The sequence below is a fragment of the Felis catus genome, chromosome D1 (assembly GCF_018350175.1).
Source record: "Felis catus isolate Fca126 chromosome D1, F.catus_Fca126_mat1.0, whole genome shotgun sequence".
Classification (NCBI taxonomy): Eukaryota; Metazoa; Chordata; class Mammalia; order Carnivora; family Felidae; genus Felis; species Felis catus.
The window spans coordinates 10,142,547-10,158,824 of record NC_058377.1 but is presented as its reverse complement, the minus strand read 5'-3'; the positions used below and the strand labels follow the sequence as shown (position 1 = coordinate 10,158,824).

Genomic DNA, 16,278 nt, shown 5'->3' with positions numbered 1-16,278 from the left:
TCGGGAGCTGGCGCGCGTCCGCCGCGCATGCGCACACACGCTTGTAAGAAGGCCGGGAGTTCGAGGTGGACGATGGCGGAGCTGGGTGAGGCGGACGAAGCGGAGTTGCAGCGCCTGGTGGCAGCCGAACAGCAGAAAGCGCAGTTCACGGCACAGGTGCGAGGACAAGGACCGCGGTGGAGAGAAAAGAGGCTGAGGCTCAGGTTGACTTTTCAGGCTCTATACTCAGCCCGCGAAGTGACTGCCGCTAGAAAAAAACTAGCAGAGCTCTGCCACTTCGCTACGGGGAGGCTGCCCAATGCTCGTTCTTGCTGCGCCCGGTTCTTCTCGGAAAAGAAATGAGCATGGCCCTCCAGGCCCTGGTGACCAGTAGTGCTCGGGTGCCTGTTCGGCAAACCCGGCGTGGGGGAAAGAGAAAGTGTAAAGCAGAGGAGAAAGGTTCGGGCGACGCCAAGGTCACCGGAAACTAGTTTGGCGGCGAGCTCTCTGGGCTTGGCATTCGGAAGGTCGGGGTTCTGATCCTGCCTCTGCCCCTTACAGGCCACGTACCTCTAGGCAAGACACCCACCCATATGGGTCCTGGTTTTGCAGTCGCCTGCTGCCTCACTGGATTGTAGAGACCATATGCGATAACGTATTTGAAAACGACAAAGTAGTAGAACATTAATGGAGAAAGGTGGACTCTGAAGTAGTCAGTGTGGACTGTAGTTAAGAACAAGTGTTTTGGAGCCCTTTCGCCACCGTTTGAAACCCGGCGTGGTCGCTTACTAGCAGCAGGACCACTCCCAGTATGGCTTATTGCTTAACCACGTCTCAGACTGAGAGGACAGTCACACTTTAGGACCGCAGACAGTATTGACTGAGTACTCAGCATCCCAAAAAGGACGCCCTCAGTAAATGGTTAAAGAACTGCTCTGTAAGGGATAGATTTGGAGTGAGATGAATGCAGTGGTTTGGGGGACATTCATTGGTACCATACCTTTCCAGCTTACACTGGAGCTAATTGGGAAGATAAAAGATACTCACCCTGCCTGAAAACTTACAATCTGATTAAGGACTTAACACAGTTGTAAAAAATAGACCGTGGCCTTCAAGGAGGTAAAAATTTGAACTGTGTTGAAGAATGGGAAAAATCTTTAGGGAGGGCATTCCAGGAATATTAAGGGTCGAGTATGCTATGCATGTACTTCATGGAAGCACAACAGGTTAGTGGTTAAATACGGGAGTGCCCCGAGTGGCTGAGAGGAACTGATGCATTAAGCAAACACAGGGGTGACGTGATGGAAAGTAATTTTTAATCACTAAAGAGAAAAACAGTAATGGAGAGAATAAAGGATTATTGCAACGGTAAGGACAAGGATCTGGGCCATACTGGTGACAAGTTATGAAGTGAGGAAAGAGGGGAGCCCATGGTTTGTTGATTGAATGATTCCATCAGGTGATAGAAAATGAGAAGAATGGGAAGGAAATAAAGTTGGCAGAGTTAGACCTATATGCAGACATCAGTGGTTATTTTCTTTCTTCTTAGGTGCATCACTTCATGGAGCTATGCTGGGATAAATGTGTGGAGAAGCCAGGGAATCGCCTAGACTCTCGCACTGAAAACTGCCTCTCTAGCTGTGTGGACCGCTTCATTGACACTACTCTTGCTATCACCAGTCGCTTTGCCCAGATTGTACAGAAAGGAGGACAATAAGCCATCCCTTGGGAGAATGACAGAAGAAACAAAGGACTTGTTAGAGCAGATTGATGGGCCACTGGGGGAAGGTCGGCAGCCCATTGTCAGGTGAACTTGAGGCTGTTACCAAGCCTGTTGGTGCTAAAAAGTCACAGATCAAATGTTCAAAAAGTGAAATTTATTTATTTGGAATTCAGAAATTCCATGTTGTATCACAACAGTTGCTCAATAAATGTGAATTCTCCAACTCTTTTTTTTTTAACCCCATTTTAGGATTTAATATAGAGATCTCTGATGGGCAGGAACACTAGAAACAAGTGTGTTCCAAGACCAGTAGTGCAAATGAGATCTTGGGTTTTGAAGGGCCATCCTAAACCACTAATTAAGGGGGCTAGAAGAACCATCAAAACCTTAGCCTAAGGTATAGAAGAGAAATTGGGGTTGAGAAGGGTGAAGAACAGAAAACAGCTTTATTGCTTATACATGACCAAGAAAAGGTAAACATGGCAAAAAAAAAAAACAACCAAAAAAAACAAAACAGGCAAGATGTGTATTCTTGGGATAGAAATAGGCCTGCTAGTATGGGAGAAAGGGAAGGTCAAGCCCAAAACAGAACCAACTTCCTGGAGATGCCTTGTTCCACTGGCCCATCTTCCTGAGTCTGTGCTAAAATCAATACTTTTACAGCACAGAAACAATGCTTCAAAAAAATACATGAAGACTCCTTCCAACAAAGATTTCACTTACTTCAAGAACAAAACAATTGCTTTAGGTTAAGAGGTAGTAATTACAGACGTCCTGCCCTCCCACCCGTGGGCCCCCACTAATCCCAAAGGTAAAAATATACGCCATGGAACAATGACAGTTGAGTACCAAAGTATTAATGTTTCAAGTAAATATCCTCAAAGGTAGCACCTGCTTATAATCAAGGGATGAGAACCTCTAGCCAACCATGTATTTTGTGACTAAGCACTTTATTAGAAATCTGTTCTGGAAAGAACAAATTTTGTAGTTAGAACCACAAAGTATTACCACCTCATGGAATGTTGTTATAGTTCTATTCTATTGCTGGTGTCTTACACTGTCATGCTACCATGAAGTATTTCTGTATTCTACATGGGGAAGGTAAGGCCAGGAAGGTTAACTTACCTGTTCAGACCTCATAACTAGTTAGTGGCAGAACCAAGACCAAAAGTCTGGGTTTTCAAGTTTTCTACTCAGCTGATGAAGTGACAACCAGGAAAAACAATGTCACTTGACATTCCGTGATAATGAAAAAACTCACCTGTGTTCTACCAGCTTTTTTTCAGTGATATTTTGGTTTTTTTTAAGAATTAACAGTAGGAAAAAAAAAAAAGAACAGTAGGGATCACAGTATAGAGCAAAGGGAAATAATACGGTCTCTGCTTGGTGCTTTAATCAGAAGGCTGACTGGGAAGAAGTGGGTGCATCCCTGAGAAGCCTGTTTCATTTTGGAACTGATTCAACATAACTTCAGGGAAAATCTAAAGTTCATTAATAGATTTAGAAATGAACAAGGAAGATAACATTTAAATGGCAGTTGCAACCCTGAATCCTGTTCAGAGCACCATTAAACAGCATAACCAATTCCTAACTTTATCCCATTTGGTTGAGGATTAAGACAACCGAAGAAAGAATTTTGAACACAAGGCCATTTAGGCAATAGACAACAAAGGAAGTAGAAAACCATTTACTATCCAATTACCATGTTTAGGGGTATACTGAGTGTAGCCACAGACCCTGTCCAGCAGAGAAATTTGACCAAAAAACCCTAGTCTCATAACAGCGGTCTATGGATGTTATGAAGGAAAAATATCTTGTTCTTATACATTTTTTCTCATTAAATAAACTGGACCATATCTAAGGGGCCAAATACAGAAAGATCAAAGCACCAAGGCTGAAGACACAAAAAGTTAAGTCCTGGCACCTGCTATATAAAGATAGCAACACGATGTTCCCTTACAGCATTCTACACAGCACTGGTTCCAATCCACCTCTTGATCCCAACCCTTGCCCTTCCCCAGATTCAACATTCCAATTGGTGTACCCAGGTCATTATTGGGTTCAGCTTTCTGGGTCCTTTAATTTGCTGTATATGCACTCTACCCTAAATGTGATTAATTGCAAAAAATAATCTCTTCGAGAAAACTTCATAACAAAATACCAGATTCCCTATTAACAGTAAGAGGATCAAGTTTAACAGGCCAAAACAAGACAAGTCTGTCAGAACATATATAGATGGCACAGGACAGCTCTGACCTCACGGCCCCTGTGCTGGGCAATAGAGTCACTGGCAAAACCCCAAGGTGACAGAGCTGCAAGTAACCAGTCAGATGGGCAAATGAAGAATGTTTCTTTCTCATTTAGTCATCCTCTGAACTCTCTGCAGACCTTTCATCTGTAGCCACTTTCCAATTTGTGCGTTTGTTTGTCCTCTCCTGTATTTCATTGTTAACTACAGGGATATGGACTTTTTTCTCTCTCTTTTTCCTTTTGGTTTTCTTAGTGTCTCTTTCCTCGCCTTCCTCAGAACTGCTGGATGCGGAATCATCGGACTGGGAAGTATCACTTTCTGCATCCAAGAATAAAGCAGGTTTCTTGAGCGACTTTTTCCTGGATTTTTTCTTGCGCTTATGTGGCTGTTTCCTTTTCCCGGTACTAGAAGCCCCCGTTTCTTCTGAAAACTCGCTTGAGGAATCTGCTGTTACATCTGTGGCTTCCTTTTTGCTTTTCTTCTGTTTTTTGTGTGACTTTTTTTTCTGCTTTTTTTTGTGGGATTTCTTTGACTTCTTGTGTTTGTGAGACTCGTGGGTAGATGATTTTACTTGGGGAGATGTTTTTTTTTCCATTGGTAATATCTTGCTGGTCACTACTAATAAAAAAGAGAAACTGCTTTACTATAGGAAATAAAAAGTCTATTAATATTTTAGTATTCTACACTCTAGATAGAAAGTTGGGGTTAACATCTGAATTTTAAATAAGAGCTTTGACATAGGGTTACTATGAGACTATCACTCTTTTTGTTTTCTCATTTTGTTTTCTTAAATTCTCATCTGTCACCTTGAGTTACTGTATGGAATACTATGTAGAAGAACCTAAATGCTATGTATATGCAGAACATCAATCAGGAAACGGCAAAATACCAAGTATCTCCAAACTAAATTGCCTATTATTTTCTGGTTACATTTTTAATGGCAAATGTTATCTCCTTTATAAAATTAGGAACCCACGGCACCTGGGTGGCTCAGTTGGTTAAGTATCCGACTTGGTTCAGGTCATGATCTCATGGTCCGTGAGTTCAAGCCCCGAGTCGGGCTCTGTGCAGACAGCTCAGAGCCTGGAGCCTGCTTCAGATTCTGTGTCTCCCTCTCTCTCTACCCTTCCCCTGCTAATGCTCTCTCTGTCTCAAAAATAAATAAAAAACATTTTTAAAATAAATAAATAAAATTAGGAACCCAATTTATAGTTCAGATTTGGAATAGTATTACTTGGTATTGGTTCACTGGGTTTCTAACTTTTTTTTCAGTAAGCCTATTTGCCTTACCTGTCTGTTTCAAATTCTTCAGGGTATAACTCTTTGTAACCGCTGTGACCCCATCTGTAAGATGACACAGATATTATATGTATTATTAAGGCAATACATACATTTCTTTAAGTTAAAAAAAAATTAGACTTACGAGTGCACGCATACACAGACAGGCACACAAAACAAAGAAAACACCATAGAGCCAACCCCATCTTCAAGCTCAGTAACTTAACTGGCTACATTTTCTGTACTGCACACTATCATTTTAGACACAAAGGATTCTTTTGTCCATTTGTAAGAGAACTTGCCATTCTCAAGAACTCTTTTACTCTGCTCTTTAGCTGTGAAATACTTCTCCAAAAACAACTCTTAAGATAATGCGGTCTATGTTGGGACAATTGTTTTTTACAGAGCAATTTTACTAAGATGTAATTCCTATACCATAAAATTCACTCTTTTGAAGTGTACAATTCAGTGGCTTTTAGTATATTCAGAGTTGTGCAACCGTCACCACTATCTAATTTCAGAACACTCTCATCACCCAAAAAGGAACTCCATCCTCTAGCACTAACTCTCCATTCCTCCCTCTCCTGTAGCCCATGGCAACCACGAATCTACTTTCTGTCTCTATGGATTTGCTGATTCTGGACATACCATATAAATAGAATCATGTAATAAGTGGCCTTTTGTGTCTGGTTTTTTCCACCTGTTTCCAAGCTTCATCCATGTTACAGTATATCAGTACTTTATTCCTTTCACCGTCAAAGAACATCACATTAGTCCCCCCTTATCTTCAGTTTTGCTTTCTGGAAGCAGATCGCCCTCCTTCTGTCATATTGTCAGAGGTCAGCAGCAGCCTAACGCTACATCAAAATGCCTACATCATTCCCCTCACTTCATCTCATCACATAGGCATTTTATCATCTCACATCATCACAAGAAGAATGATGAATACAGTATTAATAAAATATTTGACAGACCACATTCACATAAATTTTATTACAGTACATTGTTACAATTGTTCTATTTTTAGTTATTGTAAAGCTCTTACTGTCTCCAATTTAGAAATTAAACTTCATCAGGGGCACCTAGGTGGCTCAGTCGGTTAAGCATCCGACTTCAGCTCAGGTCATGATCTCATGGTGTGTGAGTTTGAGCCTGGGGTCGGGCTCTCTGCTGTCAGCACAGAGCCCATTTCAGATCCTCTGCCCTGCCTCTCTGCCCCTCCCCTGCTCGTGCTCACTCTCTCTCTGAAAAACAAATATTTAAAAACTAGAAAAAGAAATTAACTTTATCATAAGTATGTATGTATAGGAAAAAACATAGTATATATACGGTTCAGTACTACTCACGGTTTTAGGCAACCACTGGGGGTCTCAGAACATATCCTCATGGATAAAGGTGGGGACTACTGTACCATATTTTGTTTATCCCTTCATCAGTTGACAGACATTTGGGTTTCCACTTTGGAGCCATTATGATAATTATGCTATGAACATTTGTGTGCAAGTTTTTGTAGGGATAATTAATTTTTAAAAGTATATACTCTCAAGTCAGATATCATTAATGGTCACAAGAATTTAGTTACAAACCTGTCTGGCATATTAGCTTCATAATCATATAACTTCTTATTCCAGGATTTAGCCTTAAGAAAGTCATCTTCCAGTGCCCCAGAAATTTCAGTCTTTGGCCTCCAATAGTCTCTTTGACTTTCTTCATCAAAACCATCACTACGCATCCGGCTATAAGGAAACACAGAAGAACTTTTATATTTGGAAGCAATCTGCAAGGTTCCTTTATGGAATGTCATACACAAAACCCACTGAACAAGCTAAGGGGAAAACAACCACCTGATAATTAGTATTAAAAAAAAAAATGTAAAAAGTCATGATCTGTTCTACTGTCTAAGTCTGTACACTTATCCAGGGAAAATCTGACCGTTACTACCCATCCTATTGCAGAATACAGACAAAAATGACTTATGGACTATGGCATGCTGTAGCTCGCTCACTGATTCTCAAGTAGGAGGGCATGCAAAGAAGGATGCTGAGAATAATCACAGCTGGTGACAATTTCCAACTACTCTGGAGATTTCAGAATCTCCAGGGAAGGTTTTCCCTTCCTGGAAAACCAGCAACCTTCTGCACTGAGGTCGTAGTAACAGTAGGAACAAGGCCTAACCCATGAGGATGCTGGGGTAGAAAACCAGTTGAGAACCACTGACACAGCCTGTGCTTACAAGGTCCACTAACAAGTCACTCCGCAAGCTAACTAATTATCAAAAATGTTTAAGGGCCGCCTATATGCTAGGCACAGTTCTAGCTGCTAGGAATGTAATAGCAAATGAGACAATCAGAATCCTGCCCCTAAAGAGATTATGATTTAAAGATTTATTAGACCATGACAGGTATTAATAATTCACTCTAAAAATAGTATTTTCTTCCTGGAAATGCCTCTTGGAATTGAACAAGCAATACAAGACAAACCATCATCTGCACTAACTTCTAAATTCTCAAAGGACCATCTTTAGAAAGGAAACATTTTATCTGCAAATATCTGCAAAGATATTTATTTTTATATTGAGACCATGCCTTCTTTACCTTGGAGACCCCAAATACTTTCTTGCTTAAAGTCCTTCACATACAGCCAATCCTGAGCTGTATGTACTCCAAAGCCTGAGTACTCCGCAGGCACACTCACTCTCCTTAAATATCTCATATATTGTTTCCCTGGGTGGCTTTAGAAATTAGCATTATTAGTATAGTCATTTTTCATATACACAGCTCTACACTAACAGGCATATGAAGCCCAAGAGATGTTCCCAATACTCAGACATTCCTATACCTCCATAGATAAGACAACTAAGCCTGTATTATCCTTTATACTCAACACTGAAACTATTTAGAAGGTAATGTGAAAGGCTGTGTGACTTGGTGAACACAACAAGGAGATGGGGTAAAGAAAAGGCTCACAGAGAATCTAAGACTAACAGAGGAAAGGAGTGAATGATAGCTTAAGTGACTGTAAGTTACCAACAGTAAATCTTAAAAGCCACCAAGCAAGGTCAGAATACACAAAATCCTTAACTTTTAAAGTTGTTCAAGGTAGAATTTTGGAATTCAGTACCAAGAATTAAGCCATATGTATCATAGCCACTATCTTTATGCGTGGGTCTAGATTTATGAAAGAAGGAAGGCTTAAAGATTCACAGAACTGAACTCATCTATAGCGTACTAAAATGCTTTTAAGTGAAAGTTAATGGTTCTAAAGAAGATCAGAATTATTTTGGTTCTTAGAGCTGCAATTTCACCTTGAACTACTGGGTAACATTTTCCTTTTGGTTCCCCGGTAGGCATCTTCCATCTGTTTCTCCAGTTCTCTTATTTTCCACATATCTGATTCCTCCTGAATCTACATTTTTTTTAAAGAAAAGAAATACAAATAAATGACTAAAAATAACATTTTACATCAAAGAAAAGTAACTGACAAAACACTCTGCACTAATTATTGCATTACAGATTGGGTTATAACCAGGAACCTGGGAAACAAATTCAGGATTTCTAGAGTGGTTAAATAATCCGACCCAGTGAATCTCAAATGTTCTGCAGCCACACGAGAACTTTTTAACCCTGCACAGACACACCTATCACCTTACTAATTTTGCAATTATGCCGCAGTTATCAAATGATAATCCTTTCTGTTTCAATTAGTCACCAAGTTCTTGGGATTCTATCTCCTAAATTCCTCTTCATCTCTACAGTCACTGTTTTCATGCGAACGGCTCATCATCTCTCACCTGTAGCGCTGCAATTGCCTCACTGGTGTCTCTATTATTTCACTCCATCTGATCTATCCCCTACCCAGCTAACTAATCATCTAAGATACAAATACAAATTAAAGACTTTGATGGTTTCATTATAATTTAGAGGAAAAAGCGTCACAAGCCAACTCTAACTTACCACTCAAGCTTTATCTTCCGTCACTACCCCATGGCCCCGCCCCCCCCCCAACTCCCTACTTTCTGAATGCACAGTTTATTGCCAAGCCCCAAGTGCTTCATGCTCCTTTTTGTTGCCATGTGAGTACATGATGTTCCTTCTGTCTGGAATGATCTTTTACACATGGTAAAGTTTAACCTGTTAAACGAGAACTAATTCAAATATCATCAGCAGCTCAAATACCACCCATTCTATGAAGCCTTTCCTTATTTCCCAAGGCAGATTTCATTATTCATTCCTCAGTGCACTGAAGCACTTTGTGTATGTCTCTATTACAGTACTTATCAAATTGATTATAATTACCGATTTTATTCACCTTTGTATCTCCAAACTGCCAAAATAATGCTTGGCACACTGTATGCCTTCAATAAATGTTGAGGAATAACCAGATTGTACCTCTTACCTTATTGTGAGCATCTGTATGCCGGATGACATTCCTCAGGAGGACTTTCCCCAATGGAACCCGGGACATTCTTCAATCTGAAATTAATCAAGACATAACACTTAATAAAAATAATTTCCTTTATTACCTCCTCTTTTATTACAATATTATAAGGAAGCACGAGGTAAAGAAAAGATCACTGAACAAGAAGTCAGAAGTAAGTCCTAAGGGGTAGTTTTCCCTTTACCACTAAAAGAAGAAAAATGTCTGACCACACTAATATGAAGATGAATGTAACTGAGATAAATGTACGTCGAAGTTCTTTTAAACTGCACAAAGTTATGTGCTTTCAAGAGCACCATTTTATTTAATCTTCAACACAATCCCATGTTTTATATGAGGCAAGCATCTTCATTCTTATTTTGTAGGTGAAATTCCCTTAAGCCATAACTTGCCCCAGGCCAGATTGCCCAAGGCAAACCAGGTGCAGATTAGAAATCAACTGTGGAATCCCAAAATCAGTTCGTCATGAAGCAAATATCTGGATTTGAGACTATCTGGGACCAGCAAATGTCAACATTTGACATCAAATGCAGAGAGGCCCTAAATTTCTCCACTCAGGAGAATTTTACTTTCTAATTTGTACAGAAGCCTCCAAAATACAGATGACAAGGGTATCCAGTGTGTAGCTAGCAGCGGTTTTGTGCAACCACCCCACCGCTCACTCACCCCTCGATCCTGAGGAAATCAGGCATCTTGCTAGTGTGAGACGAAGAACCACTCCATTACAAGATCTCCTCCGACCCAGGAAGCCAAGGAGTCAGGGCTCAAAGGCAGCTCTGCAGCTTCACCCGAGTCCTTCGTGAAAACGCAGCCTTCCCACCGGTTATTCTGCCCTCACCCGCGGCCCAGGCCACCGTTGCCTTGCCCCCAGCCCAGACCGACAGGAAGATCTCTTTCCGGACTGAGGCCGGAGTCTGCGCCGGCGCGGAATCCGGAGGGCCGGGTTGACGGGGCATTCCCCGCTCACGCTCCTCTGGGACGGACCCGGGGGTTGGGCTTCGCTCTCCCGAAAGGATGGGGAGGCTCTGGACGGGTACAATCCTCGACTGGGCCCCAAGAAATACCTAGAGTGCCCGAAGGGGGGGTTGAAGCTTCCAAGGGGAAGTCAGAGAAAATACCCCCATCTCTGTCACCGGGATCCCTGCCCCCCAGCGGCCACGGAGCTCCCGGTAACCTTCCCTCCAAACGCCCTCCCCATACAGACACACACAAACACACCCATACCGTGCGCCGCAGCCTCGCGTGGCGGGGATTTGGGGAGGGGGGAGGGGGAGGTCTGAGAGACAAGGGAGCGGACTTCCGTTCCAGGCCGGAAGTCGTGCTCCTGAGAAACTCTTCCCACCAACAGGAGACGCGGAGACTCTCACAAGGAGAGTTTCCAGGATCCTCTAGAGATCGAAAGGTGCGGAAGGGAGGCGGGCGCCTTCCTGGAAAAGAAGTGGGTCGGGCTCAACTGAAAAGCAAGAAGGAGGAGATTCCGGAACTAGATATAAAAGTCCTTTCTGCCTGGAGCTTTCCGGACCCAATTAGATGTTGGACCCGGTCTGGTTACCCTGGTAACAGGTGTCGCTGTTTGTCAAGGAACCAAGAGAGGAGGTGGGTTCGCCGACCTCTGGAGTGATTGTCCTTTAGTTAAGCTTCCCATTTAGTATAACCCTACTAAAAAAAGAAAAAAAATAGTTTAACCCTACTATAGTATTCGGAGAACCCAAACCTCCTCTTTGCCTCATTCTGTGGCTGCTGTGGGACGCCTCTCCAGTGGGGGAGGAGGGCAAGGGAGGTGATCTCTAGACACAGATGGTGTATTATTACTCTCATACAGTGTTAACGAAGTGTCCCAGTTTCTCCATATTAATTAATTCTCACAATAACCTATGACATAGGTATTACCGTCATTTTGAGGAGAATTAACTGATGTATATAACCTAATTGCTCAGGGTCACACACCTAAGTTAAGTGATAAAGCTAAAATGGGATCTAGGCATTCCGGCTCCAGCTTTGCCTAAGCTGGAGGAAGCTATGAGGATGTCTCCTGTGGCCCTCACCCCACACACACCTCTGGCAGTTTCAGGACTGGATAGGCACCGGTCAGCCAAAACCCAGGTATTGGAACAAGAAAATCACCCATAATCCAGACTTTCAATGACTACCCTCATCACTTGAGAGGGTCTAGGCAGAGGTAAGGACTTGACATCTGAGACGACAACCTGAGAACTTTAAGAAGGGGTGCTAGATAATTAGAGAATAAGGAAAAGAAAAGTGGTGCTGATCCACAATTTGTTAGACACAGGTGCTGACTTCACCCAAACAAGACCTGTTCTTCCTTCTCCAAAAGAAGAAATGAATCACTACACAGACCTTTTTCCCCTTAAGGCATATCTTTACACAGACTTAAGAGGCCTATTCACCTCAATCATGGAGTCTTCCTCAAAGGGTCTGCTCACCCAAGTTACTCAGTTCTGGAACCTCCTAGACGATCTGGCTGAAAGCAACCCTGAGGGCTACGAGAAGTTTATTCAACAGCAGCTGAAAGAAGGGGAACAGCTCTGTGCCGCCCCAGAACCATGGCTCTGTCTACAAACCAGGATCCTGGTATGTAGAGTTGGTTCCCAGGGATGGGAGGTCTTGACTGAAATAATCCTGGAATAATCAGAGAATAACTTACCTTTAGCTATTGCGACTTTAAGAAAACTCGAGGGAAACTACCACTCTAAATGGAGAGTGAAACAGTGTGGAGGATCATGCTGAAGGAGTAAGAATGGGAAGTTCCCACTGGAAACATTTTGGAGATCTCACAATAAGCCATTTTCTACTAGAATAAAAAAAAGTAAAATGATTTAACAGAGAATCATAGAGTTGGAGGTTTTTCACCTAAAAAGAACTTAGTTGGCTGAGAGGTAAGGAAGTGGTGAAATAAGGTCAAATTCACCTGGAATAGCTGCTTGGATCAGTGCCCCCTCCTTCCTCCCAGTTCCTCTGGCAGTGGCAGCTGTATATTGAAGGAAAGTCGGTAGCTTGGAGGAAATCAGGTAAAAGTACAATTTCTCAGACACAGTTTTGTTTTATTTTTTTTATGGTGAAAAATTTAGATTTAGCTAGCTGGACTCAGTTTAGATGATCCCAATTTTGTTGGCAGCATCCAAAGCATCATAGTCAGGAGCCAGTCGAACATATGCTTTCTTTTCTCCCTCGGGCCTGATCAGAGTGTTGACCTTGGCCACGTCAGTGTCATAGAGCTTCTTCACAGCCTGTTTGATCTGGTGCTTGTTGGCCTTGACATCCCCAACAAACACAAGTGTGTTGTTTTCTATTTTCTTCATGGCTGGCTCAGTAGTCACGGGGAAAGACTGGTCAAGCTTGTTTCTCCTGGGGGCTCTGTTAACGAGGATATTCGGGTTGCCTTTGGAGACGCGGTGTCTTGAGCCATTGGAATGTAGGTGATGTGCGGATCTCCTTTTTTTTTATGCCCCTGGATGCCTTTCCGTACTGCTTTCTTGGCCTTCAAAGCCTTTACTTTGGCCTTGGCATTGGGAGGGTCAGGGGCTTCCTTCTTCGCCTTAGGTGCCGTCTTCGTGAAAGGGCTCAAACACAGTTTTAATACACAGAATGGCTATTTTAGAGCATAAAATTATCTGAGTTAACTTTAGGCTACGATTAAAAAAAACAACTAGGTTTTGAGATATGAAAATTTGCTTTTTAGAAACCAAAGGAAAAAATACTTTTCATCAACCTGTGTCAGTGGAAAAGGATCCCAGCTCCCCAGTCAAACACTCATCCAGTACCTCTAAGTATTGGCAGACCAGAAGATAGGTCTGAGACATCAGGTACATAGAATTTTGGGAGATTAAGCATATTTTAAAAACTTTATTGGGAATAAGCATGTACCAGATTTTACTTGGTAAAGGCAGTATAAGTAAAATATTTTATTTGGTTGTAGTTAATAACTAATAAGCACTTTTATTTATATAAATGTGGTTCAATTTTTCTAATAATAATCCATATAAAATGCCCAGAAATGCCCTAATTGAAAATTTGTGTATATAGCAACTGTGTGATTACCTCTGAAAAATACAGGAATACTTTATACTTTCTCGTTTTATCAGGATTATGGCTTAATAAATTAACTGATAGTACCATTAGTGAAATGAGTTGTCTTCATTTCACACCCTCTGAATTACACACACAGATGTTTATACAGTCATCGATGTGGCCTACAATCCTGATGTTCTCCAGGCAGCAGAAAAGGACCAAGTGAAAAAAGATCAATTAATACAGATGGCCATGAAATGCATTGAGGAAAAACTCCAATTCACTCTCTCACACTCTTACAGCATTACTAACTTTAGAATAAAAGGAAGCATTCAAAGGATGAAACAAAATCTGTTGAGAATGCAAACTGACCCCACAGATTTAAGAGAGAAAATGAAAAAGGGTAAGTTAAGAAATGTAAGTGGAAAATTTAACTGACTTAAAATTGTTTTTGCATCCTGTGTACATTTTGCAAACTAGAAATCTTGATTTTAAAAGAGAAACTTAAGATAGAAAAATAGAAAGATTGGGCATTAGAAATATTAGCATGTCCTTAAAGATTTTTCAGTACTGCAAACTTTTTAACTAAGTTCTTTGGTTTAAGATTCCCAAACTAATTTAGCTTCAGCTTTATCTGTCATTTTGGCTAACACCACACACACTAAAGCTCATAGTATTTTATGTTGTTGATTAATTTTTTTAAATTTCATCTCCCCCCCCCCCCGCCTTTTATTTTCCTGAAGAACTAACCCTTGAACAGATAAGTAGTACTGTGAGCAACCCAGACGACTTCCAACTTTTATTGCCAAAAGATGAAGTTTCAAGCAAAACAAGGTGTCTGATAGAGGAGATTTCCAGTACAGAGAGCCAGGTAGAGATGAAGGAACCAGCCTATGAATTAAAAATTGTGGCTGATCAGAATGAGAAACCTCTGAAAATTGAAATAAAAGTTGAATTACCTGGTATTAATTCCGCATCTCTCTGTGACCTTAGTGTTTCTGAGGTAAGTCAAGTAAGTAATACTATAAATTTGTGTCAGTCAACATTTACTATAATACACTCTAGTAACAAACTGCACAATCTCAGTGGTTTACAGCAGTTTACTCAGCTTACATGTCACCTAGGCCTCTGCTCCAGGGTCTTGCACATTTCAAGATACAGGTGAAGGGGTAGGTCCCATCTGAGACATGCCATTCTCATGGAAGAGGGAAAATACAAATGGGTAACTCATGCAATGGCTCCTAAAACTTTCTCTCAGACATAGAATATATCACTTTTACTCCACATTCTGTTGGCCAAACTCAGGTCACAAGGCCAAATCCTACATCAATAGGGCTAGTAAGAATATTCTCACAGGAATTCAAATGGCAAGGATGTATAATCCTCTAACAAGAGAAATAATTGGTTGAAAATAAAACTTAGTCCTATTTCTCAGTCCTGACGTTGTAGAATTCCTGGGCTCTGTATATTCTCTCTCTTTTTTTTTTTTTTAACGTTTATTTATTTTTGAGACAGAGAGAGACAGAGCATGAACGGGGGAGGGGCAGAGAGAGAGGGAGACACAGAATCAGAAGCAGGCTCCAGGCTCTGAGCCATCAGCCCAGAGCCCGACTCGGGGCTCGAACTCACGGACCGTGAGATCGTGACCTGAGCTGAAGTCGGAGGCTTAACCGACTGAGCCACCCAGGTGCCCCTGTATATTCTCTTTTAATCCTACTTACAAACTGGGAAATTCTTTTCTCAGCTCATCTCTTTTTGTAGTAGCTTATTAAATGTAGGCAGTAAGACTAATGCATGCTACCAACATTCTATTTTCACACTTCTTTACCTAAGGACACAAACCAGGTACACGTTACTTGTCTTTCAAATTATTGTGATAGTTTTACTAAGGCCTTTATCAAACCTGGATCACCGTTTTTCCTATCGCTGATAAATTTTCCTTGCTGTTTCCTGGTCAGTCACAAAGTCAATGCCACATAATCTGGGGACAGCAACAGCTGTTTTATGGCACCATAGCAGTGAACTTTTGATGTATTGAGGAGCAATAACAAATAATCCCAAAACCTCAGGGAGCTACAACAGCAACTTTACAGTTTATTGCCAAGTCACATGGCAGTAAATGGGATCCTCATTTTATGGGAAAGGTATGAATAACTGGGAATAATCCCCAGTAACACATATTTTAACCAAGAAATCCTTTCTATTTTCATCTTTGTTATTCTTAGGATGACTTATTGATTGAGGTCCCTGAGAAGTACAGATTATATCTGAATCTTCCAGAATCTGTGGATACTGAAATGACTACAGCAAAATTTATCAAAGAGAAAGCTACATTAATCATCATAATGCCACTGGTATAAGTCAAGAGCATCATCTCCTTTTGGGTTTTCAGTGCTACAGGCATGTGAAGGATAGGACCTTCATTATGGGTGAAGAGGTAGTGGTTTATCTTCAATACTGGTTTCATGTTTCCTAAGAGTTCTTTTGGATGAAATGAGATTTTCTCATCATGTTTATACTTTTTTTAACTCCCCTCACACTTGGCTAGAAGCAGAAACTATTAAAACAGTATTGCTATACT

The 16,278-nt window shown here is 41.3% G+C and overlaps 3 protein-coding genes across 5 annotated transcripts; 2 read left to right on the top strand and 1 right to left on the bottom strand.

The window, feature by feature from the left end:
• Position 1: 1 nt before the first annotated feature.
• On the top strand, positions 2-1,925 carry TIMM8B (translocase of inner mitochondrial membrane 8 homolog B). The gene is made up of 2 exons (XM_003992353.4): positions 2-156; positions 1,529-1,925. The coding sequence occupies exons 1-2, from the start codon at positions 28-30 to the stop codon at positions 1,694-1,696; spliced, it is 297 nt and encodes a 98-aa protein (XP_003992402.1). The 5' UTR covers positions 2-27; the 3' UTR covers positions 1,697-1,925.
• NKAPD1 (NKAP domain containing 1) lies at positions 1,837-10,960 on the bottom strand. The gene is given in 7 exon segments (XM_045038292.1): positions 1,837-4,542; positions 4,544-4,571; positions 5,244-5,297; positions 6,818-6,967; positions 8,536-8,636; positions 9,627-9,703; positions 10,893-10,960. Coding segments are annotated over 6 exon segments (882 nt in total). The 5' UTR covers positions 9,696-9,703; positions 10,893-10,960; the 3' UTR covers positions 1,837-4,062.
• On the top strand, positions 10,419-16,276 carry PIH1D2 (PIH1 domain containing 2). Of its 3 annotated transcripts, none has more exons than XM_006936625.4 (7): positions 10,419-10,837; positions 11,017-11,264; positions 12,058-12,260; positions 13,369-13,492; positions 13,855-14,100; positions 14,441-14,700; positions 15,923-16,276. In XM_006936625.4, exons 3-7 carry the CDS (start codon positions 12,084-12,086, stop codon positions 16,055-16,057), a joined length of 942 nt encoding a protein of 313 aa, XP_006936687.3. In that variant the 5' UTR covers positions 10,419-10,837; positions 11,017-11,264; positions 12,058-12,083; the 3' UTR covers positions 16,058-16,276. The 3 variants fall into 3 exon arrangements, with proteins under 3 accessions (XP_006936687.3, XP_006936686.3, XP_006936685.2); XM_006936624.4 differs by having other exon boundaries at positions 12,042-12,260; XM_006936623.4 differs by having other exon boundaries at positions 11,953-12,260.
• The last annotated feature ends 2 nt before the right edge of the window (positions 16,277-16,278 follow it).